This window comes from Xenopus laevis, chromosome 7L (genome assembly GCF_017654675.1).
Source record: "Xenopus laevis strain J_2021 chromosome 7L, Xenopus_laevis_v10.1, whole genome shotgun sequence".
Classification (NCBI taxonomy): domain Eukaryota; kingdom Metazoa; phylum Chordata; class Amphibia; order Anura; family Pipidae; genus Xenopus; species Xenopus laevis.
The window spans coordinates 44,464,637-44,484,299 of record NC_054383.1 but is presented as its reverse complement, the minus strand read 5'-3'; the positions used below and the strand labels follow the sequence as shown (position 1 = coordinate 44,484,299).

Genomic DNA, 19,663 nt, shown 5'->3' with positions numbered 1-19,663 from the left:
AAAATTACCCACATTTTTGCACAGCCAGTTTTTCACAATATTGATTTAATTTCATACAACTGAATACTGCTTCACTATAAATCTTTGTACAGAAAACACCCAGATTTTCCTGGGAAATGAAATACATACCACTGTTATCTTTTTTGTTGAAAGTGGAGTAAATTATCATGCAGGCTGAGAGGGGTTTCCAAAGTATTTCATATGACTGTATAATCTCTTAGTACTGGTACATTTTTATGACCTCCAAAATGTGCCCATTCTTGCACTTTTCATGTTGCCTTTTGTGTTCTATAAATGCCATAGGTCTCTGCTTTCTTTTTTGGAGCACAGAGACCTTTGGATACTCACTTGAGGGTATGTAGGCATCACCCCCCTCCTGCCCCTCATCATCTGAACGATGCACAAGTTAGGGGGTAGCAGATGCAGGCTGGCCTGTGCCCACTAATGCTGTGCTGTGCACTTCAAGGCAGATTTTTTTATTCATCACAGACTTTTTTCGAGGCAGAAGTACAGCTTGAAAGAGAAATAAGGGGCATGCTCTGCCACTTCTTAGTGCTCTTGCAATATTGACCAGAGGAAACATAAATTACCCTTTTTGAGTTTAAAGGTTTTGAAATAAGAATAAGAATAAATTAGTGTAGGTTTTGTTATTCAATATTACTCAAAGGCCTGAATACTCTTTTAGGCATTGTATAGGACTATATATGGTATATTCATGGTATAGGACTATTCTCAAACCTCCAGAATATCCCTTAAGGTTATGCTTTATTAGGGTGCTTTAATTGCAGCCAGACAGGTGAAAATCTTAAGTATCACTACCAATTGACTTCAGTGAGTATTATTATATTTATTATTATTATTAACAAATGTTTATAAAACATAATTATCAGCTGTGTACAATAGAAGGGTGTATACATTGCCCCCGTATTTGCAATAGTGTAAATGTAACAACTGTCAGTATTTATATTGTTTGATATGCATGGCTCATCAAGAGTTAATTCATATTTGTTACCCTTTGTATTACTCCTGGCATACATTTCCTGGAAGCAAAGAACCAGTCGGATGACAATATTTATCTCTATGTCACAGAGAGCTGAAGCAAGTTCTTTTCCCTGCCTCTCATTATATATGCAGATTCCAGTCCTGACATTTTCTGTACCAGACCAAAATAAATTAATGTTTTTGCAGCCCTTGGTACAGTTAAGAAAACATTGCAGCAATATGATGGTGCATTCATTTAAATTCTGTTACAGCCGCAAGCTGTGCAGTTAAATGGAATAAATACAGAATTGCAGCTCTTTCTGTATTCTGTTAATTTCTACTGGTTTCTCTACTTGGTCTCTGCTGAAATACTCAATGATATAGATATATAATATCTTTATAGTCATATAGTGGCACTCATTTTATTTACAGTCATGAACCCATGCATATTTTAAGTCACTGCTGCATAGAGATTAGATTCTAGTTCATGGTGTCTGAGGTACAAAGAGATAGAATGACTTGCCAAAGGCCACAAACATTCAAAACCAGACTTCCCTGTGTCAGAATCAGAGCTTGATCACACAAATAGTTCTTATAAACATCAGTTACCAAGTATCCTATTGCTGATCTAGCTGGTTAGAAAATTGCAACAAAAAAGAGCAGCTATTAAAAGGGTACTGATTGTAATTTAACAATTGGCACAGGGGCAGGGTGTGAGAGTGCTAACGCATTCATTGTGATTCAGCTGGCACTACATTAAGCTCTTATAGGTGAAACCCGCAAGAGGTATTTGTGTATCTATTGACTTGTGAAGGCAAGTGTTGCGTATAGGGTTCCCTTGCATCAGAGTCTGCTACACCTTGGGCATCATTCACCAAAGTTTATGCACAGACACTGCATGACATTATATACACCATTTCATGTACTTTAATGGGATGCTGTCATTATTGTTATGATGTAGTTCTTATTTCTAAATTACACTGTGTACATTACAAATAATTCACCCTACCATATAAATGTTTTTTCCTGAATCAACAAGGGTATATTTTTAGTTGTAATATTGGTGTGTAGGCTTCCATATCAGGTCATTGTGCTTGATCCTGTGCTTTCAGAAAGAGCAGGCACTTCAAGCTACTGCTTTCAGACAGGCTACTGTTTCTTTAACTCAACATAACCGAAGGAGTCACAGTGGGACTTAAGCTGTTATCTTGTGTTAAGGAGCTGTTGTCTTTTTACATTACCATTATTCTGCTGATGGACTGCTGGGAGGGAAATGGAGGTGATGAAATCACTCTAATTTGCAGCGCAGCAGTAAACTTAGTGAATGAAGTTTATCAGAGCACACATCACATGACTGGGGGCACCTGGGAATCTAATAACATGTCTAGCCCCATGTCAGATTTCAAAATTAAATTAAAAAAAAAACTGCTGTTTTGAAAAATGGATTTCAGTACAGTATTCTGCTGGAGGAGCACTATTAACGTTTGCATTTTTTAAAAAAAACAGTTTTCCCATGACAGAATCCCTTAAATATGGTAACCAAACCTGATTCAGCAAGCCTACTTGAAATGATCATAAATATATTTTTATCTTACAATAAAATACCCTAACCAGTTTAACTGTATAACTTTTACATCACATTTATTTTTAACACTTATGTATCTAAACATATTCTCCAGAGTACTATATATATTTGTACATTTTCTAAAATCCTAAAATCTTCACTTGGGAGCCTCCTATAGGTAACTTGCTCCTGTGTGTAGTTTCATACGCATTCAGGGGTAACAAATATTAATTTAAATAAGTGTAAACTGTCACAATTGGTAAGAGGCACAGACATGGGTAAGTGTTACTGGAGGCTTGCCTCATGTCATACCAACACCCCTGGATGTAAGAGGGAGGAGTAAGATATTAACCCATAAGCGGCACTATTGGATCGGATACTCAGCCCATAAGGGCTAATGCCCCAGCCATAATTGTTATTTTTCTGTCTGTCATATTGTTCGTTTTCTTTCTACAGTCCTGTGGAATATATCAGTACTTTTGAAATTAACTATAATAATAATATGAATCTTCTTTAGGTTAGTTTAGGTTATTGTGAGGTTATATTAACAACCAGTGAATTTTACTTATAATTTTAATTCGGCTTATAATGCAAGTAGTGGGTGCTGTTAGGATAAAGTTCGTACTTTATTTGTATAATAGCAGGCATATTGTACATTAACAGATCTTAAAACAACTATTTACGCATGCTGGTTAAAATTATTCATTGTTCTTGCTTTCATCACAGCTGCTATGCTGCAAACTGGCATTTCTGTTGGATAATGATTTTAAATGCATTGTCCAGAAACTCACTTTGCCTCTAGGAGAGGTGGTAGGTTCAATGCATGTACCCTGTTGCTCATTATTTATTTACATTTACTATTTTGTCTTAGATTATAGTAAAGTTACACTATAAAAAATAGGCTTATAAAGACATGTAAGTTGGTTGATAAACACTACTAGAATGTGCAATTAGCCTTTGCCCGACCAAGAAAAGAGCTGTACTTCACTTCCATGTGGTGATTTGGTCTCCACATATTATATGCATATAAATCTTAATTTCTTTTTACAGGGAACAACAGTGCGAATGATAACTGCTATTGACCAAGACAAAGGGCGACCACGAGGAATAGGCTATACTATAGTTTCCGGTAAGTTAACAAATCTTAGGGGAATTTTTGCTAAAGAGGTAACTGAATTATGAAAATGAAAAAGGCATTTTTTAATTGCCTACCTGAGTAAGTGATTGCTTAATTGATGGCTAGGATGACCAGAATAAAATGAGTTGTGTGGGACTTTAGGGGGCTTTAAGTTTCTCCATCAAAGTACAAATCATAGATATAGGGATTACAACAATTTTGCTACAATAAGAACAATACTGGTACCAGATACATAGTAAATCTGCTACCTAGGGTTCCACCTGAAAACACACTCACAATATTGGAGCTAACATCTTTATGGCAACATGACACAAACAAGTATGTATTACTGACTCCTGGCCTGTTCCTATATATCTTGATTGTAGCCTACTCAACTCTTCTCTCATTACCTCCTCACATGCTCGCATTCAAGACTTTGCAAGGGCTGCACCCCTCCTCTAAAACGCACTTCTTTCGAGAAGCCTACCCTCACTCTGCTTAACTACCAAACGCAACACCACATACAATACCACATTTCTCACCCATTTAATTCGATCTTGCCCACTCCCAAACCTTGTGTATTACTCCCTTCCCTTTAGACTGTATGCCTATGCATAGGGCCTTCCTCACCTTTTTGTACCTGTATTGATTGTGATGTTTGTTACTCCATATATTCTATATATGTAATTCATGTGATGTAGTTGTATAATCTCATTTACTTTACAGTGCTACGCAATATGTTGGCGCTATATAAATACATGTTAATAAATAGCCTAACCCTGACCAATGCCTAAAATCCAATTATAATCGTGCTTGACCCTTTGGATACCTTGCCATTGGACCTCTGTCTGTTCACCAATACCTGCTTACTCCTTTATCCTGAAGGCCTTCTGACAGAAGTTGCTTAGAATTACCTTGAATTTTATTGGGCAAAATGTTATTATTGGCTTTATATAGCTAGTTTACCAAATATGTATTTTTACATATTTAATTTCTATAATGGATGTGTATCATGTTTTATTTATTTATTTATTTAAAGTCTTTTGGAAGTGCAAGATTTTAAATGAGTGCATATACCATCCAAACATTTTTTTGATAAGTGTCGTAGAAAATCATTAACATGGTCTGAACACGCTCAAATTATCTTGCATTAGATGAACCCAGAGATAACAATTGTGATAAATGGGCAACATTTCTGCAGATGTACTGTACATATGATACATGAGGCTTTATGCAAACTGACATCTATATGAGAAGGGAAAACTAGACCACACTGCTTAAGGTCGCTGTTAAAGGGAAATAGGATTAGCACATTTTTAATTAAAGATTTCCTTTAATCCGCTGTCTGCCTAAGCAAGAATTGGCAAACGCTCTGGTGCCAAAGGTGTTAAGAAGTTTGAAAGTTAACATTGCCTTTTTTAAAACTGTTTGCTATCTGAATAACAAATGCGATTTCCTTATAGAACCTACATATCACAAACCAAATCCGGAAGTCTTCCTCCCAGGTTTCTGTCTTGCTATGCATTTCATATCATCCTTCTAAGCATATTCATATTGCTCATTCACACCCTGATGTAGCTGCCTGCATGACAAGCAAGCCTTAATCCTGACCAGTGGGTGCAGCTCAGCAGGGCCAACTATCATGGGAAAGAATCATGCAGAACACATCAAAGGCAACAGTGATCAGCCTGTTTTTTAGTTTGAGCACAGCCAGTCTCTCATTCCACTTACATTTTTGGGTAGGAGGAAAAATATTCGAGGAAGTATTTAACAGCTGCATAACATCTCCTTTGGGAACTGCTGGGAAAGTTAATTGCAAGTATTGCAGATGATATGGTAGTCATTTTTTGGGTTACTCTATGATAACAGGATCTAGAGGCTGCACGTTTCAGAATAGACAATCATGTTTGCATCACTTGTAGCAGAATTGTATTTCCCAAAATTCTTTTACAAACCTATGTTGCCAACTTTTGTTTTTTATCCACATTGTCCCTTCTTCTTTGATTAAAGGGGTTGTTCACTTTTGAGTTACCGTAACTTTTAGAATGATGTAGAGAGTGGTATACTGAGACAATTTGCAATTGGTTTTAATTTAATTAATTGGCTATTATTTGTGTTTTTCGAGTTTTTCAGCTCTTTATTTAGCAGGTCTCCAGTTTGTAATTTCAGTAATCTGGTTGCTATTGTCCCAATGACCCTACCAACCATACATTGATATGAATACGACACTGGAATATGAATAGGAGAGGGCCTCAATATAAAGATGAGTAGTCAAAAGTAGCAGTAACAGTAAATGTGTAGCTTTACAGAGCATTTGTGTTTTAGATGGCATCAGTGTCTCCTATTTAAAGTTAGAGTCAGAAGGCAAATAATCAAACAACTATACAAAATAAATAATAAAGCTGAAAAGCTGCTTAGAACTGGCCATTCTATAACTAAACTTAACTAAAAGTTAACTCAAGGGTGGTAGCAGACGGGGGAAACCACCTCTTTAACAAATATTTAAATTTCTACATAGGTATCGTTTTCTTTAAACATAAACATTTAGGTCTTTATATAAAATTAAATGAGGGTTGAGACCATTGTCAAATTCCTTTCTATCTCCAAATGCCACAGAACCAAATGTATTAACTCTATAAAGATACATTTGGGGATGAAAAGATTCTGTGTGCGGTAGTACTATACAAAAATAAATACAATTAAATATTATGGGATAACAAGTATTTACTGATGTCACCCTATTTTGTTAGAGAAAACATTGTATTATTAAAGAGGGGATGATACCTAACTTATTGAAGGCAAAAGAGGAAAGGGGGCTAGTTCCCATGCAACATTGAGCTTCTTTTTAAATGGGTTGTTCACCTTTGGGTTAATTTTTAGTATGATGTAGTGTAGAGGATGATATGCTGAGAAAATTTACAGTTGATTTTCATTTTTTGTTATTTGTGGTTTTTGATTTATTTAGCAATTTATTCAGCAGCTCTCCAGTTTGCTATTTTAGTAATCTGGTTGCTAGGGTTCAAATTACCCTAGTAATCATGCATTGATTTAAATAAGAGACTGGAATATGAATAGGAGAGGACCTAAATACAAAGAAGAGTAATAAAAAGTAGCAATAACAATACAGCTTTACAGCTTTACAGAGCATTGATTCTTTAGATGGGGTCAGTTAGCCCCATTTGAAAGCTGGAAAGCGTTGGAAGAAAAAGGCAAATAATTAAAAAAAAAATAATAATAATAATGAAGACTAATTGAAAAGTTGCTTGGAATTGGCCAATCTATAACATACTAAAAGTTAACTTAAAGGTGAACCACCCTTTTAATGGGGTAAAAACATGTTTTAAACCTGCTATCTGTATTGCACTGGTTTCTGTTGGAATACATTTTAGGTGGTTATGGAGCAAAACCCCATGGAGCCCTGTTGCACCAGATTCCTCTAAGCAAGGTACAAATATGCCTATTGACCTATTTGGTACAGCAACAACAATCCCTACTTGTCTGAGCCACATCCAGTCTGAAAAACCTATAGCAATTGCTGTTTTACAAAATAATATTAATTAAATAATTAAATAATGTTAAACATTTTCTCTAATACTTTACATGAATATACAGCTATGTTTTGCTGTGTGCTTTGCTCTGGTTATCTTGTGTATGCTATGTCTCTTCTCTACTTGGTTGTGATACATTGTTTTATATGGGATATGCTGGGTAGGTACTCTGTAAGGCCAATAAAATCAGCAGCTGACTGAGGTCAAGGCTTTGTTGGAAGTAGAGATACTATAATTATTCCCCTCAAGTCGATCTACAAAACATTTTGGCAGATTTATGAAGAAAATCTTGAGCCTAAGTGACTTTACCTTCTCATTACTCATATCTAGACTAAGCAAATTACTTACCCCGTAATAAGGTACACTATACAAAGACATTCTATTTGGAAAGCTTTCTAGGTTAATAAAGATTAATTTGCAGTTATCTTAAAATGTTATGGAAGACATAAAGCATGAAATATAATGTAACAGGTTCTAGTATATATATATATATATATATATATATTATATATATATATATATATATATATATATATATATATATATATATATATATAAAGACATGACTGCATATGCATGAAAGGGGATACTTAGAATATTGATAGGGTTTTTTTTTTAACTGTGGTCACATTTTCTAATAATAATGTAAAATGAGAACAGAATCCTGGCAATAGTAAGAAAAGCCAGACACTGTCAATCTGACTGAATTTTATATAAAATACATACCATCTATACGCCTTATAGTTAAGGTAGAATTCAAGCCTGGTGCCATCACAGAGAACAGCCAGAACCAAGCCAGGCAGGACTGACTTATTCAGGGTCTTATCCCATCTCTCCCTTATCTAAGCATCAGTAATGAAGCAGCTCATTATCAGGTGCTTCACAGCAGACTGGTAATTTGCTTTATCGGCTTCTGTGGAAATGGAATTGACAGGATGTGCTAAAGTAAAACTAGCTTTATATTCTTGATAAGTGCCAGAAACAATAGAATCCGTAAAACATTTCCTCTTCTTCATAATATTATTATTATATTAAAACAAAAGGCAAAAAGTACAGTATTTTCAGCACATGCCCTATTTGTGCAGCTTATGTTGAAAAGGCATGTATAGGTCCCTTTAACAATGTATTTTCCAGCATTTATTTCAGCACAAAAATTAATTATCCAAACCTTTTTTCCCCACAATATGCAATATACATTGGGAGGCAGGATTTGGATGACACTCAGCAGCTCTTAGTACTTAGGTCCTTTTAGCTTAAACTGGGTTCTGCCATTATATGTAGGCTTGCAGGTTTTTTTCTTTTTAATTGAAATGGCTGTGTAGATTCCGTGGAAACTTTTTGCAAAGTTAACTTTTCTTTTTTCTCCTGTGTGCTGTTGTTGACTTGTATAGCATTGACTAAATGAAAGCTTTGTACGAGTCAAGGGTTTGCAAGGTGGAACTCAAGGTTAAGTAAGAGAAATGGCCCTAGTGGCTGATGGGATATTTATGCACTGAAAAGTGCATCTGTTGCAAATTCCATGAACCACGTCAAGATACCTAGATTCATTTCAATGGAGTGTAGCCCTGACTGAGCAGGTTTGAATTAATGAATTATCCTCACCTGTGCACAGAACACTGCAGACCGGTCTCATGAAAGTCAGTGCTTCCTAAGCACTGCAGGAAAAAATGTACAAACATACTTTTATATTAGAAATCCTGGACAAATAAGGTGTGATCTCAAGATAAGTATTTTTTGATATTGTGCTGCAAATATTTTCTAAGCTCTAACCAAATACCAGTGATTCAATATGTGGCTGATACTGAATTACAAAGGATCCTAAAGGGCCCTCTGATGATGAAGAGCAGCCCCAAGCACTCCTACACCCAGCTTCCAGACTCCCCAAAAGATGCTTATTTTGAAATAGTGGGGAACCGGCACATATTTCCTACTGCCACTCAAGGATCCTTCAAAATTATATCTATCTATCTATCTATCTATCTATCTATCTATCTATCTATCTATCTATCTATCTATCTATCTATATATCCATCCATGCCAAGATTGTGCACTTGGCTGTGTGCCATCATTCAGATTGTAACAGCTATTTAGTAATGTAGTCACAAATGAGTCACAATAAATGGACACAAATGTCACACAACAAAAAAAAAAACCCTTGCACATCACAAAGTTTAAGAAAAATATCCCAGCACTTAATCATAGGCTTTTTAAAACCAATAGATTTAAAATACATAATTTCATTAAAAATGTCACACATACTGTATTGGCACGATTCAGTAAAGCTTCTTGCGGGCAAATATGCTCCTTAAACCATATCATTGCGTTAAGTGCACAAATGTACTGGGGAGCTACTACCACCCAAAATGTGACAGTAATTCCCGGTTCCCATGGCGGGTTTCCTCAATATGTGCATCAGACTTGCACCAAAAGAATCACACTCTAATGCCATTAAACACCGTGCACTGGTAATAACACAATCTCCATTCTGACAATCTGCAACTTATGCCCAATACCAAATGAGCATGTGGTCACAATAATACTGGAATTATGGAGGAAAATGCAGTATTCTAGATTAAAAAAAGTGTACTTTCCACACTGGACTGTATTCATAAATGATCCATTGTTTGACCCTTTATACAGTATGTTTTATGTCCTAACATATAAGTGAGTTGGGGACTATATTGCTCTGTAAATGGAATTGTCCTTCTGCATTGTTTGTAGCATTTGTATTTCACCCATATGTGTTAAGTTTGTTAAATAGTATCTGAACTTAGATATTGATAGCCTACCTGGTAGAAAATCTGTATAATTTGAATTATATGAAGTAGAATTTTGGAGGAGATAACATCTTACAGTATTTAGTAGGGCATAGACTATTTAGGTAATCATGGTCTCTTCTCATCAAATATGTGTTATTTACTTTATGTAACCATGTCTTTGTTTTCTAACTGTTTTCATTGTAAATTTATGGTGGAATGGTAATGCTGTACATAGAATTCATTATTTTTACAGCTGTCAATCTACATATATGGTATATGATTTTTATTAAATGTAGTTGCCAGCAGAAATATATTGGACACATTATTAGAGCTTTGGTATTGCAATAAGGCAGAGGTAATATACAGAATAGCTCAATACAGATAGAACAAACATTTATCTGTAAAACTAGTGTTCCTTTTAGTTTGAAAAAAAAACCATATAGAATAAAGCCCATTTTTAAAATGACGAACAAAGTCCAGCATCCTTTTTAAGCAGGCCCATTAGTTATTAGCCCTCTATCTAATTATTATTTTATTATTAAGATGATTAAGTAGTTTCACCCCTGCATGGGTTAATAAGCTGCTGACTCAATAATGAACTAGCACTGGTCAGAATTAGTGCAAAGGTAGGTATTGGGGCTGCTACCAAAAAATGATGCTGCTCTAAATGAATATACATGCGCTGTCAGTATAATCTGGACTGCACTATTTCATGCCCCATTGACATGTCTTACAGTTTTTTTTTATTGTGAAACTTGCTGGAACCGCAGTAGGGTGTCGGTCAGGAACACTTAATTGATAATGAGAAGTGGCTGCCATTAGAAATATAATTTTAACCTTAGTGGTTGCCCAAAATAGATGACAGAGCTCAAACATTTAGGGCCTATTTACTAACATTCGGATTTTCTTTTTTTCCACAAATTAATTGTTTCTCTAAAAATTGTTTTTTCAAACATTTTTTGCTAAAACTCTACAAATTTAAGATGTATTCAGTGTAAAAACAACAAAAAACTCTGATACAAAGCTTCTCCAAGTAAAAGGAGTCAAGTCCTATAGAAGTCAATGGAGCTGCACTGATCCTGCTGGACTTTTTTTTAGCTATTCACACTTTTAGAGGGTTTCGGATTTTGTTTGCTAGTAATTATCTGAAAAACACAAAATATAAGAGGTTTTACAGAGATTCATATTTTTCCTGCATTTTTTTCTATTTGTACTTTTTATATTCGGATCTTTTATAGCATTCATGATTTAAGAGAAAATTAGTTTAAAAAAAACCTCTAATACCATTAAAATTTGACTTTTAGGGGGTTATTTATTTTTTTTTTTTTTGTAACTTGCACTTTATTGATTTTCAAAAGAAAACAAAAAACAGAAAGTACATACATTTCCAAAAATGCCCAACAGTCAGGGTAAATAACAATGGCATAGTATTAGCAAATGTTGGTTACATGTAATACACATCTGTGAAAAGAGAAATCATAGATAGCAAACAAGGGAGGGGAAGGGTTAACAAAAAATAAGAGCCAACTAGTGATGGGCGAATTTGCGCCGTTTCGCTTCGCCAAAAAATTAGCGAATTTCGCGAAACGGCGAAAAATTCGCGAAACGGCGCCGGCACCCGTTTTTGACGCCGGCGTCCGTTTTTTCGGAAAAAAATTTTTGACGCCGGCAAATTTTATCGGCGAATTTTCGCAAATTTATTCGCCAGCCGCGAATCGCACAAATTCGCCGCAAATTCGCGGCGAATTCGCGCCTGGCGAATAAATTCGCCCATCACTAGAGCCAACCCTACTCGATACCTTCAAGTGTATAAGGCGAAATCAGCCCAGGGAACCAGTCCCTTGCACACGAAAAAAAAGATACAAGGAATCATCAGACATCGTAAGAGTGAGCATCTGCAGTCGTGAGGAAGTAGTTCCAATTACCCCAGACTTTATCATATAAATGTAAGGTGTTACTTATTCAGGAGGTAATTTCCTCAAATTTCTTATTACTATCAAGCCGTGAGATGACCTCCCGAATAGTAGGAAGGGTAGGGGACTTCCATTTGGAGGTGATCGCCAACCGTGCCACCGTCGACACCTGATTAACCCACCTTTGACCAGCGTTGCCGACACCAGTGACAGGTAGGGCCAATAACAAGTGGGGCATCTCAATAACCAGAGGTTTTTTAAAAACCTTCAGTATCAGCTGAACAATATCCTTCCAAAAAAGTGCTAGTTTCGGACAATCCCATAAAACATGAAATAGAGTGCCCTTGTGTAGGCAGCCCCTCCAGCATAAAGGACTACATTGAGCAAACATTTTAGAGAGGCGGTCTGGGGTAAAATACCACTTCATCATTGTTTTATAGATACTCTCTTTTTGCTGGGTGCACACCGTCATTTTCCGTGCATTCTCCCACATCATCCCCCATTGGGAGGGGGACCATTCCTTCCCCCATGCTTTTTCCCAGTATTGCATATAAGTGTGTTTAGGGAATGGCTCGCCTGGAATGGTATTAAGCAGACTATATAATTGAGAAATCAGCCCCTTGCAAGGGAAGCCGCCACTCAATATTCTCTCAAATGGAGTCAGCTCTATCTGGGGGTGATGCCCAAACAAAGATGTAATATAATGTTTGATCTGGAGATATTCCAGCATTTTCCCCGTGTTCCAATTACATTTTCTAAACAATTCGTCATAAGTATACAACTGCTTCCTCAGCGGGTTAACAAAGTCATGTATCCTATTAAACGCATGGGCTGCCCAATCCAACTGATATGATGGCCCTTGGCCAGGTTGGAAGTCCGGGTTAGCAGAAAGCAACAGCAGGGCAGAAGGGCATTTGCTAATCCGATATTTCTTTAAGCAACGGTTCCAGACCGAGAGGGTGAAAGTAATAGGCTTCGGGGCCAATGCAGATATCTGGACTCTAGGGTGGTTTGTTAAGATCAGGTTACTGATATGGTAGGGGAGGGTCCATGTGGCTTCCAATCGAGCCCACTTAGTAGGTGCCTGAGGTTGTAACCAGGCCAGAGTTTGGCGCAGATGTGAGGCCTCATAGTATTTGCTTACGTCTGGTACCGCAAGGCCCCCCTGATGCCGCCCCGCTAAGAGCACTGAACGCGGTAGTCTGGGTTTCGTTGTTCCCCATATGAATTTAAGTAACAATTTCTGAATATGGTCCAAATTAGTGACAGGGAGGTGGACTGGCAAAGTTTCAAACAAGTATAGAAGTTTAGGGAGCACTGTCATTTTGACAGCGGCTATGCGCCCAAATCAAGAGATACTATGAGACCCCCAATCCAGCATATCTGTCCGAATCCGATCTACCAGGGGCACGAAATTTGCTCTATATAACTGGCGATAATGTGGTGTCAATTTAACTCCAGGGGGTTATTTATTAAAGGTCAAGTTGTGTTTTTCCTGATCAATTTGAGTTTTCAGGTTTCGCAACTAGAACTTTTTTCGAGTTTTCCATTTGAGTTTTTTCTTAAATAAGAAACCATTCATGTTGTGAGTTCATTCAAGTTCATTTGAGGTATAAAGACCTCTAACATTCAACCTTTGATAAATAACCCCCATGAAGTTCCTCTGTAGCTATAATTGTTAGTTTCTCATTAGTGAAAATTCAAATAATCTCATTTTCAAACATAGCGTAATTTATACTGAGAGACTTCTGAGACTTTGCTATAGTCTGTCTGGCTGCTAGAATAATGTGATTTAATGTTAATGCTTTGGGGACCCCATTGGGTGGTGATCCCATACGTGTTTCTTATGGATCTTTTCGTGGTTTAATTGCAGTACTGAGAAGATCAAGTTATACATTTCTCACCCAAAATCTAACTACTCTGGTGCCCCTGGAAACAGGGATTATTAGATCCATTATATATTATTGTTAATTTGACTGGAGTTTAGTATCAAGGAAAGAGGACCTTGTAACCTGCTTCTGACAGGAATGTGTTAACCGAACTATGTTTTAGGTTATCCCACAATTTAAACCATTCTTCCTCTGTCAGGTTAACTTAAATATCAAGATAACTTAATACTATATAATAAAACCTATTCTAGCAGAGTGAGGTGCTACAGGCTGACCAGCTTTTCGTACGAATTGACCATCAACTAAAAAGACCAATTTGCCAGGAAAACAAAGGGGAGCTGCCTGCTTGACCCTACAAACATAGATAGATTGCATTGGGACCGACAAAGATTTTTTGACCTGGCCAATCAATTTCCTGACAGATGTCGGCCGAAAAATCATAAGATGTACGATCATTTGAATCCCACTAACCGCACGATAATTTCAAAGGATTGGTCGGACTTCCCTAAAATCGGTTGTTCGGCAAGAAGAATCGTCGCATCTATGGTGAGCTTTACTCTGTGGGAACCTGCCATACTGATTTTACATTGGCAAATCTTTACAAATCCATTTTAGACAGCATAGTGTCCAAAGCCATATAAAATAATTGTAGACCAGCATAACTCACTATAGAACCTGTACATGTAGTATGGAGGATATCACTAATATCATTCTGCATAGGGCAGAAGAAGGGAAAACTTAAACCAGGGTATTCAACAATCACTTTGCTTGTCTTCTGTCTATAGTATACTAACATTTGAAATCATTCTCAGCAGCCCTGTCCTAGAGCATGAGAAAACATTTTGATGCCATTCTATATATATGGAAATTGTGGCATGATGGTGCAGATTTAGAAGTGCTGAGACAGAGATCTGGCTAGGAGAACAGGAATCCATACATATTAATCACTAAGGAGGATGTGCTGATTCAACATGTTGAAGACATCAGAAATTGTATCTTTGTCCAAAATGTGCACATTGCTGTCCTCTAAGGGGTGTCTCATTTTCCTTCCAGTTAAGACTTCCAGAAAGCAATGGCAAAGTTATGACAATGGAAGAGTTTAAAAAAGGGATATTGAACAGGAGGTATAGCGCCAATATCACCCTGAATTTGTCCTGTTCATGTTTATAGGTTGGAAAAAGCTGCAACACAGTTAATTAACAATGTAGATCACAGGAAATGATGCACAGTTATTTAGCCACTATGGCATTTTCAGAGAAAGCCAGAGTGCCATATACAGGAATGGGACCTATTGGATTTTTCGGATAAGGGATCTTTCTGTAAAGGAGCTGTGCACCTTTAAGTTAATTTTTAGTATGTTATAAAATAACTGATTCTAAGTAACTTTTAAAATGGTTTTAATTTTTTTTTATAATTTTTGAATTATTGGCCTTCTACTTCTTCTGACTTTTTCCAAATTTCAAATTGAGGTCATTGACCCCATCTAAAAAACAAATGTATTGCTATTGCAACTTTTTATTACTCCTTCTTCTATTCAGACCCTCTCCTATTCCTGTCTCTTATTCAAATCAATGCATGGTTGCTAGGGTAATTTGGACCCTAGCAACCAGATTGCTGAAATTGCCAACTAGAGAACTGCTGAATAAAAAGCCAAATAACTCAAAAACACAACTAATAAAAAATGAAAACCAATTGCAAATTGTCTCAGAATATCACTCTCTACATCATACTTAAAATTAACACAAAGGTGAACAACCCCTTTAAGGGTTTATTTACTAATACTATATTTTTTCTGGTCGGGCTTTTTGAGATTTATTATACCCTGATGCTGCAAAAACCCAGCATCTCAAACCTGTCAAGGTCATGTATAAGTTAATGATAGATGTCCCTATCCCAAATTAAACATATTGTGGTCTGTACTGGGTTTAGCCCGGTAATCAGAAAAAAATGGGGTTTTATTTGATTAAAATGGAATCTATGGGAGACTGCTGCCCTGTAATTTGGAGCTTTCAGGATAACAGGTTTCCGGATAACAGATCTCATACCTGTACTAATATAAAGCAAAAAAAGTAGATAGATGAGCTTAGCAGGGGGGCATTTTAATAAACAAAGTGATGGCAGGATCCATACAATAGTTTTGCATACCAAGGTGGGAAACCTAAAAGATCCGATTTTTCTGTCGGGATAAAGGAAATAGTATTGTTAAATGGATTTATACTGCACTGGGAATTATTGTTACCTTGTCATAAAAATAAACTATACAGATACGAAAAAACAATAAAAAAAGCAGATATATTTTTTTGTGGAAATTTAACATTACTGTAGAACCAATGGGAAAAGTATATTATGCTTCCTATAAATCATTTTGTAAATATGTAAAATACAGTTAAAAAAGATTTATGAATGTCAGTTGTACAGCTATCAATTCCTCTTTATAACTGAAGGCTTGATGCAAGAAATAAAGGTTTATACTTACAGCCATCATCTTTTGAAGACTTGATCACTTTACCTGACACGGAAGGCTGTATCAAGTATCATGATAACTGATATTGTTAGGACATGTTTTCTTTGTTTTTCCTGATCTGAGTGACCAGCATTCACATATGATGTGGTATCTTTGTCACCGCCATGTATTATAGATTAATCCATTGTGATATAGCCTTTGTCTTTTTTTTACTTTTAATAAATTTTAATTATTTCATGCCTTGATTAAGTACGTTGTTGAATCCTAGTTTCTGTAGGAACAGATAATTCTCTGTCAGATTCTCTCTTACAGATATGCACTAAAGTGATTCGAAAATTCTCGTATAGCATATAGGCCTCACAGGGATACATTTTGTTGGACCTGAAAGAAAGATTTAGGGTTGCTGTGAAAATGGTGTGGGCAACAAAGACTGGGTGCCCATTTATCAACATTTTCACATTAGTGGTGATGCTAAGCTAGCAAATTTCAAACCCTTTCTAAGAAATTTCCAGATCTTGTTTCAAATATGTGTGGTGGTGGGCCCTGCGCAAATTTCCCCTTTCCCAGATGATGGATGGTTGACATAAATAAAAGACAATTCGTAGGGACAATTTACTAAAAGGCATAGAGGACAATTCGCTAGTGAAAGAGCTCAGTCCTAATTAAGTTTTGCACCCTGGGGCCAGGTGAATTTTCACTCAGGCGGACAATCATTTTCCACTATGTTACCCTTTTCACCAGAGTCTGCTTTGCCAGGTTATACCTGGCGAACTAATAAGATGAAGCTAAATCCTTAACAATCTTATGTCAGTGACATCATATCCTGAATGCCGAAAAGTCATAAAAAAAGACAAAACTTTATATTTTAAAGTGGGATTATATTTAAAAGTTGTAATTGTTAAATATATATTTTTTTTATTTTTTCTAACCATTTGAAGGTCATGTCACATTTGTTTTAGGGTGGGCTCATGTCTAGGAAAATAGAGGATCTCTTTTGTCTTTATTTTGCTTCCTTGGACATTTTTAATAATAAGTGGCCACTTCATGCAATTTCACCCACATCTCAATAAAGACATTTTGTAAGGGACGTTTACCCTGGTGGTCTAGTGGCCGGCAGGGACGCCCACCGTGTGGTTCCTTTTTGTTGTTGGTTCACCTATGGCGCGCGGTGCACACTTCCTGGTTTTACACGCCGGTGTGATGACGTCATTGCACTTTGGTGCAAAATTCAAATGTATTTATAGGGACTTTGGAATTTAAGTGATTGCCCATTGTTAGGTCTAACTTGGTTAGTTCCCTGGTCATTATTCCTTGTGAATCCTGCTTGTTTATACTGGTATTGACCCTTGCCTGCCTGCCTGACTATTCTGAACTCTGCAATCCTGATCCTTGCCTGCCTGCCTGATTATTCTGAACTCTCCAATCCTGACGCTAGCCTGTCTGACTATCCTGTGAACATTCCCTGTACCAACCTGGCCTGTCTGACCTTGCTTGAACTCTACCTGTACTGACTCGGCCTGTCTGACCACGCTATTCTGTCTGGTTCCTCCTGAGTTGTGTGGCCTTCCATCTAAAATCCTTGGTAAACAATCGTGCCGCTTTGCTTGTCCAGAACTCTTGCTTGGCTCCTCTCTTATGAAGACCTGGCGGCATCTTATTAGTGGAGGGATCCTCCCAAAGTGAAAGGTAGCTGCTACAGCCAGAAGCGGATCAGAGACCAGGGAGCCTAGCACTTGTTCTGGATTTAGGGTGCCGACTGTGACACATATATATGACGTTTATGTACCCGCCCTATTAAAATTGACCTAAGCATAAGTGTGTTGATGAAGTTTCGCTAGGAAGAAAGTAAGGCTACCTTAAGTTCACTTAGAAATGCTTGCGCCTGTTTTTTTTTTCACTGGTGAAACCTTGCCAGCACTCCTGTGCTAATGCGTAACTTCGCATTTTGATGAATAAGTGCGCTGTGCGCTGTGAATTAACAAAGTTGCATGAAGTATGGCAGAGCATTTCTGAGGCTAAAATTCACTCGTTAGTAAATTTCCCCCATAGTTTGCATTTTATTTCCAGTGCAGTAACACATAACAGCTAATCAGAGATTTGCTTTTATTATTCTATATGCAATTTTTAATTAGTTGATATGGGTTACTGCACTGGGGCTCATTGGCCCAATGTTAGTAATACAATAATAAAAGATGATGGCATGGCCTCTTCTCTAAACAATTCTAACAGACAATTCTCTGTTTATTACTTTTCTACCCCCTTCTAAAATCACATTTGGTAGAGAGCTTTGTCATTGCCAGTTGTTACTAATGAGAATCTTAATGTTTGTTGTCTCTTTTGGCAAAAATGTTGATCACAGAAGCAAGTGTTCTCTTGGAGCCTAATATCATATATTTCTACATTTTGCTAGAATAGTGTTTAATAACCAGGACTTTACTTTAATGCTTTTTAATGAATCATTGACTTCTCTCCAGAGCCACAATAAAGATATCTGTTTAATCACGTTAATATATTGCTTCATGCGATTTATACCCACTGAGAATGACTATGATCTAAATTATTGCTTATTCCATCTGTTCTGAAATTATGTGTTTAGTTTCCACAAACATAATTATACTGTTTATAGATCCACTATGGTATTAAGAGGCTGTGCAGATTTCAGTGTTATGGTATGATATGTATGGATACATCAGACTATTGGAGCACTTATCTATGATTTCTTCCCCTCAGGAAACACTAACAGCATCTTTGCTCTGGATTACATCAGTGGTGCCTTAACACTGAATGGGCAGTTGGACAGAGAGAATCCGTTATACACTGCTGGATTCTTACTTACAGTAAAGGTAACTACCCTCTGTACATTTTATTGAAAGAATTATCAGGAGTCTTGACAAGTTAATTAGGCTTAGTGGGAAAGACCAGGAGCATTTAAATGAGTAGTGGGTGAACAGTCCTGATCCATGCAATCAGATAGATTTGTTTGAAGAATGGATTCTAAACTACACTGTTTACATTACAAATAATTCACTTTGCCATATAAAATATTATTCCTGAACCAATAAGTATATTTTTAACTGTAATATTGATATGTAGGCAGCCATCTCATGTCATTTTGCCTGCCATGTGCTTTCAGAAAGAGCCAGCACTTGATGATGGAACTGCTTTCAGACAGGCTATTGTTTTTCCTACTCAATGTAACTGGTTGCAGTGGGACTTGGATTTTTCAGTGCTATTCTCATATCTATCAGGGAGCTGTTATCTTGTTTTAAGGAGTTGTTATTTGGTTGCCTTCCCATTGTTCTGCTGATTGGCTGTTGGGGGGAGTGATATAACTCCAACGTGCAGTCCAATAGTAAAGGGTAATTGAAGTTTATCAGAGCACATGATTGAGGGCACCTGGGAAACTAACAACAAGTCTAGCCCCATGT

At 36.8% G+C, this 19,663-nt stretch overlaps 1 protein-coding gene across 1 annotated transcript in view; it reads left to right on the top strand.

Moving 5' to 3' along the window:
• cdh23.L (cadherin-related 23 L homeolog) overlaps window positions 1–19,663 on the top strand; it is a 588,894-nt gene that overhangs the window by 271,523 nt on the left and 297,708 nt on the right. Inside the window, exons 9-10 of the mRNA XM_041568893.1 lie at window positions 3,596–3,674; window positions 18,966–19,078. Coding sequence (XP_041424827.1) covers window positions 3,596–3,674; window positions 18,966–19,078 — 192 coding nt within the window. The remainder of the gene's footprint in view (window positions 1–3,595; window positions 3,675–18,965; window positions 19,079–19,663) is intronic.